At 40.3% G+C, this 14,131-nt stretch overlaps 1 protein-coding gene across 1 annotated transcript in view; it reads right to left on the bottom strand.

Moving 5' to 3' along the window:
• The window catches only part of itga2.2 (integrin, alpha 2 (CD49B, alpha 2 subunit of VLA-2 receptor), tandem duplicate 2), a 47,511-nt gene extending 35,038 nt beyond the window's left edge, over positions 1-12,473 (bottom strand). The window contains exons 1-2 of the mRNA XM_034312574.2: positions 12,327-12,473; positions 3,586-3,709 (exon numbers count right to left, since the gene is read on the bottom strand). Coding sequence (XP_034168465.2) covers positions 3,586-3,709; positions 12,327-12,372 — 170 coding nt within the window. The 5' untranslated portion in view covers positions 12,373-12,473. The remainder of the gene's footprint in view (positions 1-3,585; positions 3,710-12,326) is intronic.
• Positions 12,474-14,131: the final 1,658 nt, after the last annotated feature.

Genomic DNA, 14,131 nt, shown 5'->3' with positions numbered 1-14,131 from the left:
TATGTGTTGGAAGCAGGAGCAATAGGCAAGTGTAAGGATCTTTGACAAGGGCCAAATTGCAGTGTATGACAGCTTTCTGTGTGTGGGGCTGCGTAGCCACAGACCGGTCACAGTGCCCATGCTGACCCTGTCCACCACTGAAAGCTCCTACAATGGGCACGTGAGCATCAGAACTGGACCTTGAAGCAATGGAAGGAGGAGGCCTGGTCTGATGAATCATGGTTTCTTTACATCATGTGGACGGCCGGGTGTGTGTGCGTCACTTATCAGGGGAAGAGATGGCACCTGGATGCACTATGGGAAGAAGGTATGCCGGCGGAGGCAGTGTGATGCTCCGGGAAATGTTCTGCTGGGAAATCTTGGGTTCTGGCATTCATGTGGATGTTACTTTGACATGTAGCACCTACCTAAACATTGTTGCAGACCAAGTACACCCTTTCAATGTGTAATATATAAATATTCCTGTAGAGAAGTCTCAGGCCTTTACTTAAAAAAATGAATAATCTCAGGTGCAGTGTGTGCAGTTTTATAAGGAAATGAGCTGGAAGTGTTACTGAGCATCTTGCAGAAGCAGCCACAGTTCTTCTGGAGACTTTGACTGTCGACTCGCTTCTTATTTCTGCAGCGAAACTCAGCAGCCTTCATTACGTTTTTCTCTGAAAAGTGACTCTCACATGATATAATGCTTTCTTTACTGACATACAAATATTTTTCATTTAAATGTAACATCATTTAATTTTGTGCTGGAAAACTAATGTTTGGAAATCTAACATGTTTTTGTACTGAAAAAGTAAATAAAGTAAATAAAAAGGTTTGTACTACGAAAAATATGGTGCCTAGACTTTTGCACAGTACAGTGAGTGTGTGTTTTTTAAAGAACAAAGTATCAAAAATATTAATACACATTAATAATTTTAACAAAATATAACAGAAATTAGAAATATTTGCTAAACTAACTTATTTCCTTGATTCTGCTCTTCTGTTACTGCTGGCTTATTGTTTTATATTTTAGCTTATTTTTGTTATTTATTGTAAACTTGGTTCATCGGTAACATCCTAACTCTACGTAAGGGCTAAATTTTTAATAAACACTCAATAATTATTTATGGTGTTTATGGCAGAGTAAAAATGATTTAATCAGCAGTATAAACAGTGAGATTATGATGTGTCCATGCAGCATGTGGTTTTAGCCTGAGTTTCACATTCAGTCACGTTACCTCATTCCACTTTTATTTCTGTGTAGCCTCATAAAGGTGTTTATAGAGAAAATAAAGCTCTAAAAAGCAAACTTGTCTTTCTGAATAAAGGTTCAAATTATAAACTTTATTGAACCTTACTGAACTTTAACAAAAAAGTACAAATTAATTTCTGGCATGATTTGTAGTTTATGTGCAACATAAAAAAAGAAAAAGATAAAAAATAAAGATCTGCCTGTCCGTCCAATTAAAGGAGGAGTGGCTTCTGTAACTGTCAGTCCCAATGAAGGAGGTGTGGCCAAAGTGTCCCTCAGACCTAGTAAAGGACCTTTGCGGCTGTCAGTGAGAGTGAAGGAAGTGTGGCCTATGTAAACATCAGCCACGGTGAAGGAGGAGTGGCCTATGTAAACATCAGCCATAGTGAAAGAGGTGTGGCCTATGTAAACATCAGCCACGGTGAAGGAGGTGTGGCCTATGTAAACATCAGCCATAGTGAAGGAGGTGTGGCCTATGTAAACATCAGCCATGGTGAAGGAGGTGTGGCCTATGTAAACATCAGCCACGGTGAAGGAGGAGTGGCCTATGTAAACATCAGCCATAGTGAAAGAGGTGTGGCCTATGTAAACATCAGCCACGGTGAAGGAGGAGTGGCCTATGTAAACATCAGCCACGGTGAAAGAGGTGTGGCCTATGTAAACATCAGCCATGGTGAAGGAGGTGTGGCCTATGTAAACATCAGCCACGGTGAAGGAGGAGTGGCCTATGTAAACATCAGCCATGGTGAAGGAGGTGTGGCCTATGTAAACATCAGCCACGGTGAAGGAGGAGTGGCCTATGTAAACATCAGCCACGGTGAAAGAGGTGTGGCCTATGTAAACATCAGCCACGGTGAAGGAGGAGTGGCCTATGTAAACATCAGCCATGGTGAAAGAGGTGTGGCCTATGTAAACATCAGCCATGGTGAAGGAGGTGTGGCCTATGTAAACATCAGCCATAGTGAAGGAGGTGTGGCCTATGTAAACATCAGCCACGGTGAAGGAGGAGTTATTAATTTGAGCGCACAGGTGGTCAAAGTGTGAAAACTGTCACTGCAGTGGTTTATTCCACTCTTTAAAAAAAAAACAAAAAAAAAAAACAGAGGCATCTGAAAAAATTTCTTAGGAATATGTGACAAAATTTCGTGCTCTAACACACTGAGATATCCAAAGCTCTGCCAAGATTTCATCAAAACCACAGGAAAACAAGGCAGCCTGGACATGTAGGAGGGAATTTTTCACTGGAACAGTATTCTGAATATTGTCCACGTTCTGTACGCTGCATCCGCTGGCACGCTGAGAAACCCACGGCACTGCCCGAAACAGAGACGCTGCATTTGTTTGTGAAGTAAATGAAAGGAAGGAACCCACTTCTCCTGAGATAAATTCCAGAGGAACTGCGCTCCGCAGGGATCTACGGCCTGCAGACACCAACACAGGAAGTGCAGGAGGAAGTGCTGGTGCACGCTCTGTATAAAGAAGCTATGCAATGCATGCAGGTTTTTCAAAAATGTGTGTGTGTGTGTGTGTGGAGTAGGAAGCTATTAGTATTAGTGTATTATATAGACATGAATTACTATCTACAGCAGCTATTTATACTGTTTAAACTTTTTCTTATCAATTTGTGGTATGAAGTCTGTGTCAAAAGAAAAGGAGGCGTGGCCTGTGTGCCTCAGTCTAAGTGAAGGGGGTGTGGCCTATGTGCCTCAGTCTAAGTGAAGGAGGTGTGGCCTATGTGCCTGTCAGTCTTAATTAAGGAGGCGTGGTCCCTGTGCTTGTTAGTTCCAACTAGGGAGGTGTGGCTTCTTGCCTGTCAGTCCTAATAAAAGAGGAGTGGCTTCTTGTCTGACAGTCTTAATGAAGTCTGTCAGTCCTAGTAGAGGAGGCGTGGCCTCTGTATCTGTTAGTTCCAATTAAGGATGTGTGACTTCTTCTCTGTTAGCCTTAATGAAGGAGGTGTGGCCTGTGTGTGTCAGTCCTAATGTGGGAGGTGTGGCCTTTGTATCTGATGGTCCCACTGAAGTGGGTGTGGCTTCTTGCATCTATAAACTGGAAAATCTGAGTTAGTGTTAAACATGTGACAAGCATGTAAATTACAAATGCAGACAAGGCAGCACTGATTTTCCATAATAAGGGGTGGGGCATGTGGGTTTGGGGGGCGTCCCCGATTTGCATATTCATCGGATCTGGATTTTTTTGATGATGGCAAAAGTGTCAGCATTCTGTTTCTGTCTTACACAAATATGCAATTTATTATTTAATATAGAACACTCACACACACATACACACACACACACACTCACACACACACATACACACACACATACACACACACATACACGCCCAGTTCTTACCATTTCCCCTGGTGATTGCTGAATTGCTGCACTGTGTATCCAAACTCATCCGATTTCGTGCCCGAGAAAATTTTGGCTCCTGATGTTCCAACGTTAAATCCCTCAGAGTGTTCAATACACCAACCTGCACACACACACACACACACACACACACAGTTACACAAGACACATAGACAAAAAAAAGAGCAAGACCCATCATGCAGACCACAGACCCATAAACACAATAGAAACCAACCTGAAGCTAGACACACACACACACACAGATAATAATCAGTTTCAAGATCTAACCTGCTTAAACACGCGCACACACACACACACACACCACAGTAAACCAACCTATAGAGAGACACACACTCACACAGATGATAACCACTTTATCTGACCTAAAATTCAGAAACACACACACACACACACAACAGAAAGATACACACAGATAATCACTTTTAGAAAACTTAATCTGGAGAAGCAAACACACACACACACACACACACACACACTCGCATGCACACACACACACACACACACATTACCCACGCGCACATTACGCACACACACATTACACAAGACACAAACCACAGGTGATTGCTTTAAGACGACATTTGAAGTCCCGCTTCCCCTAAAATTTCATTCTAATGCGGCACTGAAATGGTTCTAAATTCAGAAATGAATAATACAGATACATTTCTACATCACTCTTGGCGAGAGTTAAATATTTTAGCAAATCAAATGATCGAATATCTCAATGCAATATCGCGCTGTTGCGTGAAAATGTCCTTTGCAGCCCCCAACACAGTGCTGACAGACACTCTGAGACGCCGTGCTTCTTTTGCGTTTTCTTGTACATTCAACTGCTCTGCGTTTTAATGGGAGGACGCTGTTACTATAGAAACAATACCGAATTAGAATAAGCGCATTAATACAAACACTTTGTTCATGTTACATATGTAATACGCAATCTATATATATATACACACATATATCGCCACAGTATCCACATGGCTCAAACTCACACACACACACACACACACACACACACACACACACAGAGCACCACAAAGATCAAGACCCATTCTGATTAATCTCCAACACACACCCACAGGTGCGCGCGCGCGCACACACACACACACACGCATGCACACGCAGTCACTCCGCAGCATCCAAATGGCTCAAACTTTCAAACATACACATGCACACACTCCACAGCATTTAAATGGCACAAACTCTCTCAAGCGCACATCCACACACACATACACACAAACAGCCACAGATGCACACAAATGCAACACCAGTCTATGAAATAATTAAACGTATTGCTGAGGACATGATGATTTTTTGATGAATTAGTGAATCATTCATATAACTAGCCGCTCTTTCAACAGCTTAAAGTTTGGACTGAATTCTGCATCACTTGTACGTCTCTTTGTATAAAATCTTCAGAACAAATTCCATTCGAGCTCACGTCCTCTTAACAAACATCTCAATCTCCTCAAGATCTCAGAAACAACACAGGAACAAACAGGAGCCACAAAAATGATCTTTTTCCTCCCACAGTACTCATGCTTCATCGAGAGGGACTTTTTGCACAACGCTCATTCACAGCTGTCTAGACGTCTCTACATTCACGTGAATAATTAAACAATTCCTTGGAAGATAAACCAGGAAGTTTAGGCCGTGACTGGAAATTCCAACACAATCACGACTGCATGCAGACGCACCATATCGGAAAGAATTATTTCGAATAGCACAGATTATATAAGACAAGAGCGCTTAATGGATTACGGGTCACATAAACGTCTGTGTAGCAGTTATACATAAGCTACACACACACACTTCAGGACTCTTTTAATGTGTATACAGACTGTACACTAGGGGTGGGCAATGTGACAAAAATATCAAATCACTGTTCATTTCTACGATATATGATATGTAGCATGATATATATTTTCTTTTTTTTATATTTAAAAATAACATGTATAATTTTTATTCATAAAAAAACTGCATTAAAGTCTTAAAAAGAAAAAAAATTCTGGCCAGGTCTGTTGAGACCAAATTAAACTTTTTGGCCTTGGAACAAATCGCTGCATTTGGCACTGCCTGTAACCCTGTGCACACCATCCTCACTGTGAATCATGGTGGTGGTAGCATCATGTTTAGCTTTACACTTGCCTTCTTAGTAGATGAACACAAACCTTTTTTTTTAAACTTCGTGCAGTTTTATATCATTGCCAGAAGCAACATGAAGATTAATGTGCAATTAGAGCATCTTCCAGCTCTTTTTTTTTTAAAGATGATGTTGTCTGAATAAAGAAAAAGAAAAGACCTTCTATTACTTGTTAGTGCAAAACTAAAGAGCATTAGACACTGAACATGTCCTGGCTAATCCAGTTCATTTGAGGGGGAAAAAAAGTCATACCTTTAATAACTTCTATCCAAATCCACCACTGAGATTTAACACGTCATCAAGATTATAGGAAACATTTGCAGACATTCCACACATCCTGCAACATGCTGACGTCTGACAGGCTTGATCCTGTCCTCTTGTCTCTGTAAGCAGTTTAACACACCGTGTATAGCTGAAGTCTGTTTTTGGGACAAGTTGGGATAAGTTGAGGAAAGTTAAGCTGAGGAAAGCAGAAACACAAACCACACTTAGGCTGAAATTCAGCTTTGAAATGCTTTAAAATGTGCAGTTTTGCAGGTTTCAGGTGGGGATTGTGCATGTTGCAGCAGAACAAAAGAAAACATTTTATGGTCACTTCGCAATTTTTTTTGACATTGAGTCAAAACACCACACACAGGGGCTCCTGAGTGACTCAACAGAAAAACGTTCACCCTATCATGTGGAGAGGGCGAGATCGAATCCCTAAGGCCCTGTTCACACCTGGTACTAACATGCATCCTGAGTGATCAGATCACAAGTGGACAGAATCAAGTACAGGTGTGAACGGGGTCAGTTGTTTTTCTAGATGCATTGTGATCCGATCACTCAAACCACATTCGGAGGTGGTCTGGGATGCATACGGCCACATCGCATTTGTAGTGTGAACATGTATGCATTTCAGTACATCCCAGACAGCAACGAAGGAGCGACCACCGGAAAATATGTAATCAGTACAAAACTGTTTGGAAATGGCGCTGAACTGTAGCACTCTGCCGCTAGGCTAATGGATAAAGGCGAGGCTATAACAGCAGAGACGAAAGCGGCTGCTTTTCATGGCTTCATTCCTCGTCTCATCTCTCATTCATTTCTAAGTTTCGTTAGCAGACCACACGACTCAAATGTTTGAAACAGTGTATACAGCTACATGAGATAGGATTCGTGGGACATATCTACCTGAAAATAAATGCAGTGGAAGACTGATGTAATAAAGGTGTGTGACAGCCTTTCTCCAGTGGAAACAATGCAAGAAATCCGATCACAGGTGGTCTGCATGTTAATGTCAGCTGTGAACGCCTATGCATCTCTCAGCCGATGATCCGATCACCCAGGACACGTTAATGCTGGGTGCGAACAGGACCTAAGACGCCACAGCCATCTGCGGAACAAAACTGTTTGTGCTCTTAGGATGGCAAGGGCATCTTCTCTATCATATTCTCTCTCCCCTGTCAATCACATCGACACTAGCCAATCATGGGCATCTCTGAGTTCATGTATGTGGAAGAGGGCAGATAGCGCTTTGTTCTGAGTGTGTTACGCAGCGCTGTCACGTAGCATGAGTAACAGTTCTAAAAAAAAATGCAGTTGGCTGACTTCACATGTCTTGGAGGAAGCACGTGTTAGCCTTCAAGCTTCCTGCTTGCTTGCTGTTGTATGATAGGGAAGAGCTGGTGGGAATTTGCCAAGACCAAATTAGGGAGAAAAAGTGAAAAAACACCACACACACACACACACATATACACATAACACACATATGAATAGAAATAAACAGGACAGTGTAGTACAGGAGGAACATTTTCAGGACTATAAAACACTCCAGTTTGTGATGAAACTTATATGCCTTTTCAAACAAATATTCATAAGTGCAGGAAGTGATGTCACTGTTCCCAGAACATACCGGTAATCAGTCAAATCATTAAAAAAATTTAGCACCACTTTTCCTGTGACTGGTAGCTTTTTTCTGACAGGAAGTCCAAATTAAAATTAGGACCCTGTTGTTGTTCAGTTGCTGGATGGTCCCTCACGCCAGGAACAAACTTGCTTTCAGAAATGAAAGTATCAATTTCCAAGAGACTAGGAACAGTGCAACCCTCAGATTCCTGCAGTGACTAGAGACGACTGGATACTACACTAGAAACTCCAGGAGCTGAAGCACTCATTTTAGCTCAACTTCTATGAAAGGCAGCATTGTTGCAGAAGCCATGAGCAAATCGTATCAGGGTCAACAGGCTTAAAACCAGAGATCAGTCCGAGCTGCATGCTGTATCTTCATCATGTGAATATTCAACTGTGTAATGCATTCATTTACCAGACAAGCAGCTAACCAGCTAGCTAGCTAACTCGCCCAGACAAACACGCACAGCATGCTCGCAACTTCCCCTTCCTTCATAGCAAGGAACCTGCTGAGTATGATTTAATTCAATTCAATTTTATTTGTATAGCGCTTTTAACAATTTAACAAACAACATTGCCACAAAGCAGCTTTACAGAAATAAATTCATTCAGGATATAAATTGTAAATGTATGAATTTATCCCTAACGAGCAAGCCAGAGGCGACAGTGGTTAGAAAAAACTAACAGATATGAGAAGAAACCTTGAGAGGAACCAGACTCAAAAGGGAACCCATCCTCATCTGGGTAATAGTGCGATTATAAATAAATGGATTATAAAGAGATGGATAGTGCGATTATAAATAAATCCCTTCTATAACTTTGTACTACATGGTCAAATAGTGCAATTGTGTAACAAGGAAATTGATTACAGTTTTCACATGAAGTGTGTTTTGTCGAACCTATCCACTGTCCACTGATGGAGTCCTGAGTGAAAAACTGCTCGCGGCAAACCGCAGCCCCAAAGCCACCACAGCACAACTGTCCATATGAACTGCAGTCCAAGGCCATCTCCACGGCCCCCAAGCGGCACCATCCCCAGCACTCTCAATGATCTTCAGGCTGTCCATGTGGGGCCACCCCCAGCAGCAGCGAGTCATCTCCAACCAATGAGAACACCAACCAGAAGTAGGGCATCAGGATGGATCAGGCACCATGAGCATCATAAGAGCAAATATTTCCCACCTTTTTAAGAAAATAATCATAAGCATCCAATCTACGATAAGCCTTGACTGTCTCTCTGGAGTAAACACACTCCATATCAACAAGTTAATGATACACATCGGGTTTAGTCACTTCAGGTAAAGTTTTAAGTCTTTTACATTCTTGTTCAAAACATTGTGAAAGACAATCAATCATTTATGTTTGTTTTTGTATACATCGTGTTTGTTCGCTTTTGGAGAGCCTCAAGAATTATGAGCTAGTCATTTTGTTTAAACAGCTTTACATTAAAAGTAGTGCCATCAGAAATGTTTTAGAAATGGACATGCAAGTACTTTCTCACTGAAACAGTCTGTACAGAAAGAATACAGCAACACTAACAGGACAAAAACTAAACCAGAATATGGCAAAACAGGGGTTTCTGAAGTGGGACATTATGGAAAATTAAAAACACAATGAAGCAACATGTATATTAATTGCTGTCTCAGCACACTAAATTTAGAGAGGTGTGTCTTAATAATAATAATAATAACATCAATATGCTGTAATAATTGTTTTGAATAATTATACCCGATTGGCTTGTCTTTCACAAGAATGATTTCAGAGACCTTGTGACATGATTTTACACTTGTACACTCCTGGGCAAAGAATTGGGCCAAAATAGCAAAATATTAAGCAAATCAGGAAAGTCAGGAAATGAGCAAGAATGAAACAAATATATAAAGGAGTTTAGTATGCGAGAGCTTTCCCCTTTGATTTCTCTAAATGTTTAAGCCTTGTGGCTCTTGATGGCTGCATCAGGTGTGGACTGATGATAACCAAATAATGACTAATCTTTGCAGAAAAAAAGCATCCCAGAAGATATTTTTGGAAAATTTTGTACACCCAGACATGTTAGTTTGAATTTTAGATCAAATATTTGAATCATTAACATGATTTTACCTTTGCGTACAAGAAGACTATAGAAGTGAATTTCCCTGTTTTCCCCAGACAAACAGTTCACTGCAGTAACAGTAAACCAGCAGAAGCTCTCAGGAGTGCATCTGTTTCATTCCTGCTCATTTTCTCACCAATGAATTTTTGTTAAGACCATTAAAAGCTTCATATTTGTCATTTTTTGCCCAGGAGTGTGTGATCGTCTACGGTGTAAAGATGGCAGCGGCGTTAGAACACCTCATCACCGCAGCTTTAAACTGCAAACTGACATAGGAAGGAAAAAAATGTGAGAAAAAAGTGAACTGAAAGTGACACTGAGGCCACACATGTACCCATTCGATAAACTGTCACTGGTAAAGACCAGAACTTGAGGCTGGAACAGATACACATAGCCAGTAGACAAACAGACCCTTAAACACTGAGAGGGAGAGCAAAAGAGAGAGAGAGAGAGAGAGAGAGAGAGAGAGAGAGAGAGAGAAGGGGTGCGGCAGGACTTTGGAGAAAAGACAGAGCTGAGATTAAACTGGGGATATGAGAGAGGGAATGCAATGGAAGGGTCAGGCAGAGGGTCAAACAGACAGAGGGAAAGACAGGAAGAGATACAGAGAGAGTCAGAGACAGGAAGAGATATAGAGAAAGAGAGAGCAAGAGAGAGAGAGAGAGAGAGAGAGAGAGAGGTCAGATGGTCTAATGCTGCTCATTCAGTTCCAATACAGTTCCAGTTCACTGGCTGCTTTATGGCCAATAAGCCGGCTAACCCACTTTAGCTCAGCAGTCTGGACTGTTTACAACTACGACATGTTCGAGTACACAAACACTACAGAGTCAGGACATGATACAGCTGAGTACATAAGTTTGCATCCCCCTCTATATTATTTTATCAGTTTGTCTTCAAAACAAAAGAACTGTGAAGCAATAAGGAATAATACACTCTGTAATGCTGTGGTGAAGTTACTGTTAAGTTGAATTGTTTTATTCTTCATGTAACAGAGCAGTTTGCCAATAATTACGGTTATTTATTTATTAATGAACATGTTATACTTTTTTCTCTATCTATAGTTACATTTAATATTGTGGAAGGTCTGCTAAACAAGTTAGTTCCTTATGTTATAACAGCTAGAAGCATTAGTTCCTTCACCAGCCTCTCTTTATTCACTCCCTCCAAGTTAATAAGACAAAAAGCTTGTCATGTTACCGGGAACCCGCAGAGTTAACTCCTCCAATCACTGATCACTAAACCAATCACTGATCACCACTGTTCCCAACAACCAATCACTGATCACCACTGTTCCCAACAACCAATCACCGATCACCACTGTTCCCAACAACCAATCACTGATCACCATTTTTCCCAACAACCATTCGCCATTGTTCCCAACAACCAATCACCGATAACCATTCTTCCCAATGACCAATCACTGATCACCACTGTTCCCAACAACCAATCACTGATCACCACTGTTCCCAATAACCAATCACTGATCACCACTGTTCCCAACAACCAATCACTGATCACCACTGTTACCAACAACCAATCACCATTCTTCCCAAAAACCAACCAGCAATCACCATTCTTCTCAATGACCAATCACTGATCACCACTGTTCCCAACAACCAATCACCGATAACCATTCTTCCCAATGACCAATCACTGATCACCATTTTCCCATCACCATTCTTCTGAAAAAACAATCACTGATCACCTTTGTTTGTCCACTTGGGCATTCTTCATTACATGCTCTCTTTCGTGATTTTACAAAATATAAAAAGGTGAGTTATCATCTGTAAGCATTTCCTTAGTGTATATTTCCCGACTCCTCATTAACACTGTTTCATTTTATCTTAATAGAAATGATAGAATTTTGTAAATATGTGAATAGTTTGTGATGACAAGACCAAAGAAAACTTTTTACTGTCTACAAGAAATAAATCAGGTTATGATTTTTATTTGGATAAAACTCGCTTGTCTTTGGAAAATCTTCACACAACACGTTTTGATATGCAAATGACGATGACGATGCAATGAATATGCAAAATACTTTGTTTTTAGTTGATTACTTTTTTGTGCATGCATTAACTACATTTTTTTTTTTTTTTTTAGGCAAGACCAACAGGCTGTCAGGTTTAGATCGTGTCCTAAAGTTACTGTTTAATTCATTTCATTTCACTTTAATTCACTTCAGTGCAAATCTGTGTGGTTTGTAAATGTCTGAATTGACACACGCGCACTGCACAGAATGTAAATACATTTTTTTTGAATGTTAACAATTGAAAAGGAGGCGTGTCTCTGATCAAAGTCTAGAGAAAGTTAAACCTGCGAGCAATTTTGACACGACAGGCAGTTTTTCTACACATGGATCTACAGTTCCATACTTCTATTATAACACACACACACACACACACACACACACACAGTAATCCGGACACCTCTGTATACACGCGCGTGACTGTAAACATTCATTATCCTAAGCGCAGGTGGATCACATCACCTTATAATCTAAACCCAGTCATGTGTAAACCACACTGTAAACCTGGAGTGTGGACTTTTTCTGGACTCTTCTGTGGTTTAAAGTGTCTGAAATGTAGAAACACTCACCCAGTAAAACCAGCGGCAGCAGCAGCGCGCGCTTCCTCAGCTCCATGTTGACGGGGATGCGGTCAGGTGTCGCGCTAACTTTCGTCCTTGGGGCGCTCGAGAGAAGTTAATGAATAATTAATGAGCGTGGGTGGATTCATCCAATCACAGAACAGAGAAACGGCTGCGGCTTCAGCCAATCACTGCGCAAGTTAGCGGCTCGCGACGTCGTGCGCTCCCAGCAGTAAATAGCGTCAGGGTTGCCAGAATGGAAGAATCGCCTAATGAATCTTTTGTTTTTCTGCTGAATTTGCATTGAATAAATAAATGAATAATTAGAGTTAGGCTTTAAAAAAAAAATCTGATGATATCGATTTTAATAGTCACATAAAAAACAACAACAAAGAAACAAAGAAAGAACCAACCAATAATAATCTGATTATGGAGATTTTAATAGTGTTTTGGGCACTGAATGAACGAATGAATGAATGAATGAATAAAGAAATAAAAATAAACAGGCAGATTATATGCAAATTATCATATATTTATAGGAATTAAAATGTAAACAAACAATAGTATATTTATATATTGATTTTAACAGTCACATGGGCATTAAACAACCTAACAACAAATAAACAAATAAATCTGATTATATAGATTTTTAATTGTCATATGGACACTAGAATAATAAATATATACAGAGAAAAACAACAACAAATAAACAAATAATAGTCTGGTTATAATGATTTTAATAGTCTTTTGGCCATTGAAACAAACGAACAAACAAACAATAAACAGGCCGATGATATGTAAATTGAACAGTCTAAAGAAAGAAAGAAAAAAGAAAGAAAAAAAGAAAGTCTTTGGTGTTGTACATCAATAAATTAATTACTGTTTTTTTCATATATTTTTGTTATACAGTATCATAGATGCACTTTCATTAAAACCACTAAAAACTGTATATACTATGTATCAAAACTCAAACTCATCTGAGACCATCTGAGGTAAAATAACATTACATGTTGAAATCATGATGTATTTGTATGCATTACCTAGTACTATCTGCAGAGTGAAAAGGCAAAAAATATCTGGCAACCCTGTAGGGGGGCCATGAGGGCCATGTCGTGACGTCATGAGTGCGCTGGAACTTCCACCAAACGGAGAAAGAGTTTCCATTTATGGGCTTCAGGATCCAGTGGGAGAGTCATTTGTATCCCTGGTTCATGGAGCTCACCTGAGTCACTTTACAGCTCAGTGAACTTCCACAGTGTGAGTGAATCACACCTCAGTTTCAGTCCTGCTTTCAGACTGCACTGATACAACTGGCCTGGCTGATCCTGAGGATGGAAGTGTGCGTGTTTGGATCACATTCCACTAAAACACAAACTTTTTCAGAGAGTCTGTGTTAAGATGACTCACACACTCACTAAATAAACTTCAGGGCAGCAGATCCAAGTCCGAGATTAAAGGATGATGTTGTGGTTAGTCAAAGAACACTCTGTGTTGTGCAATTATAGCAAAATAATCAACAACAGGGTGGTCTGATGAAGCAGAGTCACGGTGACCATCTGAAGCTGATTATTTTCCAATAACCTCTTTAAGTGTTATATTCCTCTTTTACTGCAGTGATTTGGCAAGTTTATCTTCATTTATTAAAGAACAATGTCATGTTTTTTTTGTTTTTTTTTTGTCATGGAACGTCAGTGAGAAAAGTTAGCTCCTGTTCTCACTTACGTTATAGCAGCTATAAACAGCCATGACCTCACCAGTCTCTCTTTCTCTCTCTTAATGTTAACAAGAGAAAAAAAACCACAGCTTATATGTCA

This window comes from Pangasianodon hypophthalmus, chromosome 17 (assembly GCF_027358585.1).
Source record: "Pangasianodon hypophthalmus isolate fPanHyp1 chromosome 17, fPanHyp1.pri, whole genome shotgun sequence".
NCBI classification, from domain to species: domain Eukaryota; kingdom Metazoa; phylum Chordata; class Actinopteri; order Siluriformes; family Pangasiidae; genus Pangasianodon; species Pangasianodon hypophthalmus.
Note: the sequence above shows the minus strand (reverse complement) of the source record. Positions and strands in the feature narration are given on the sequence as shown.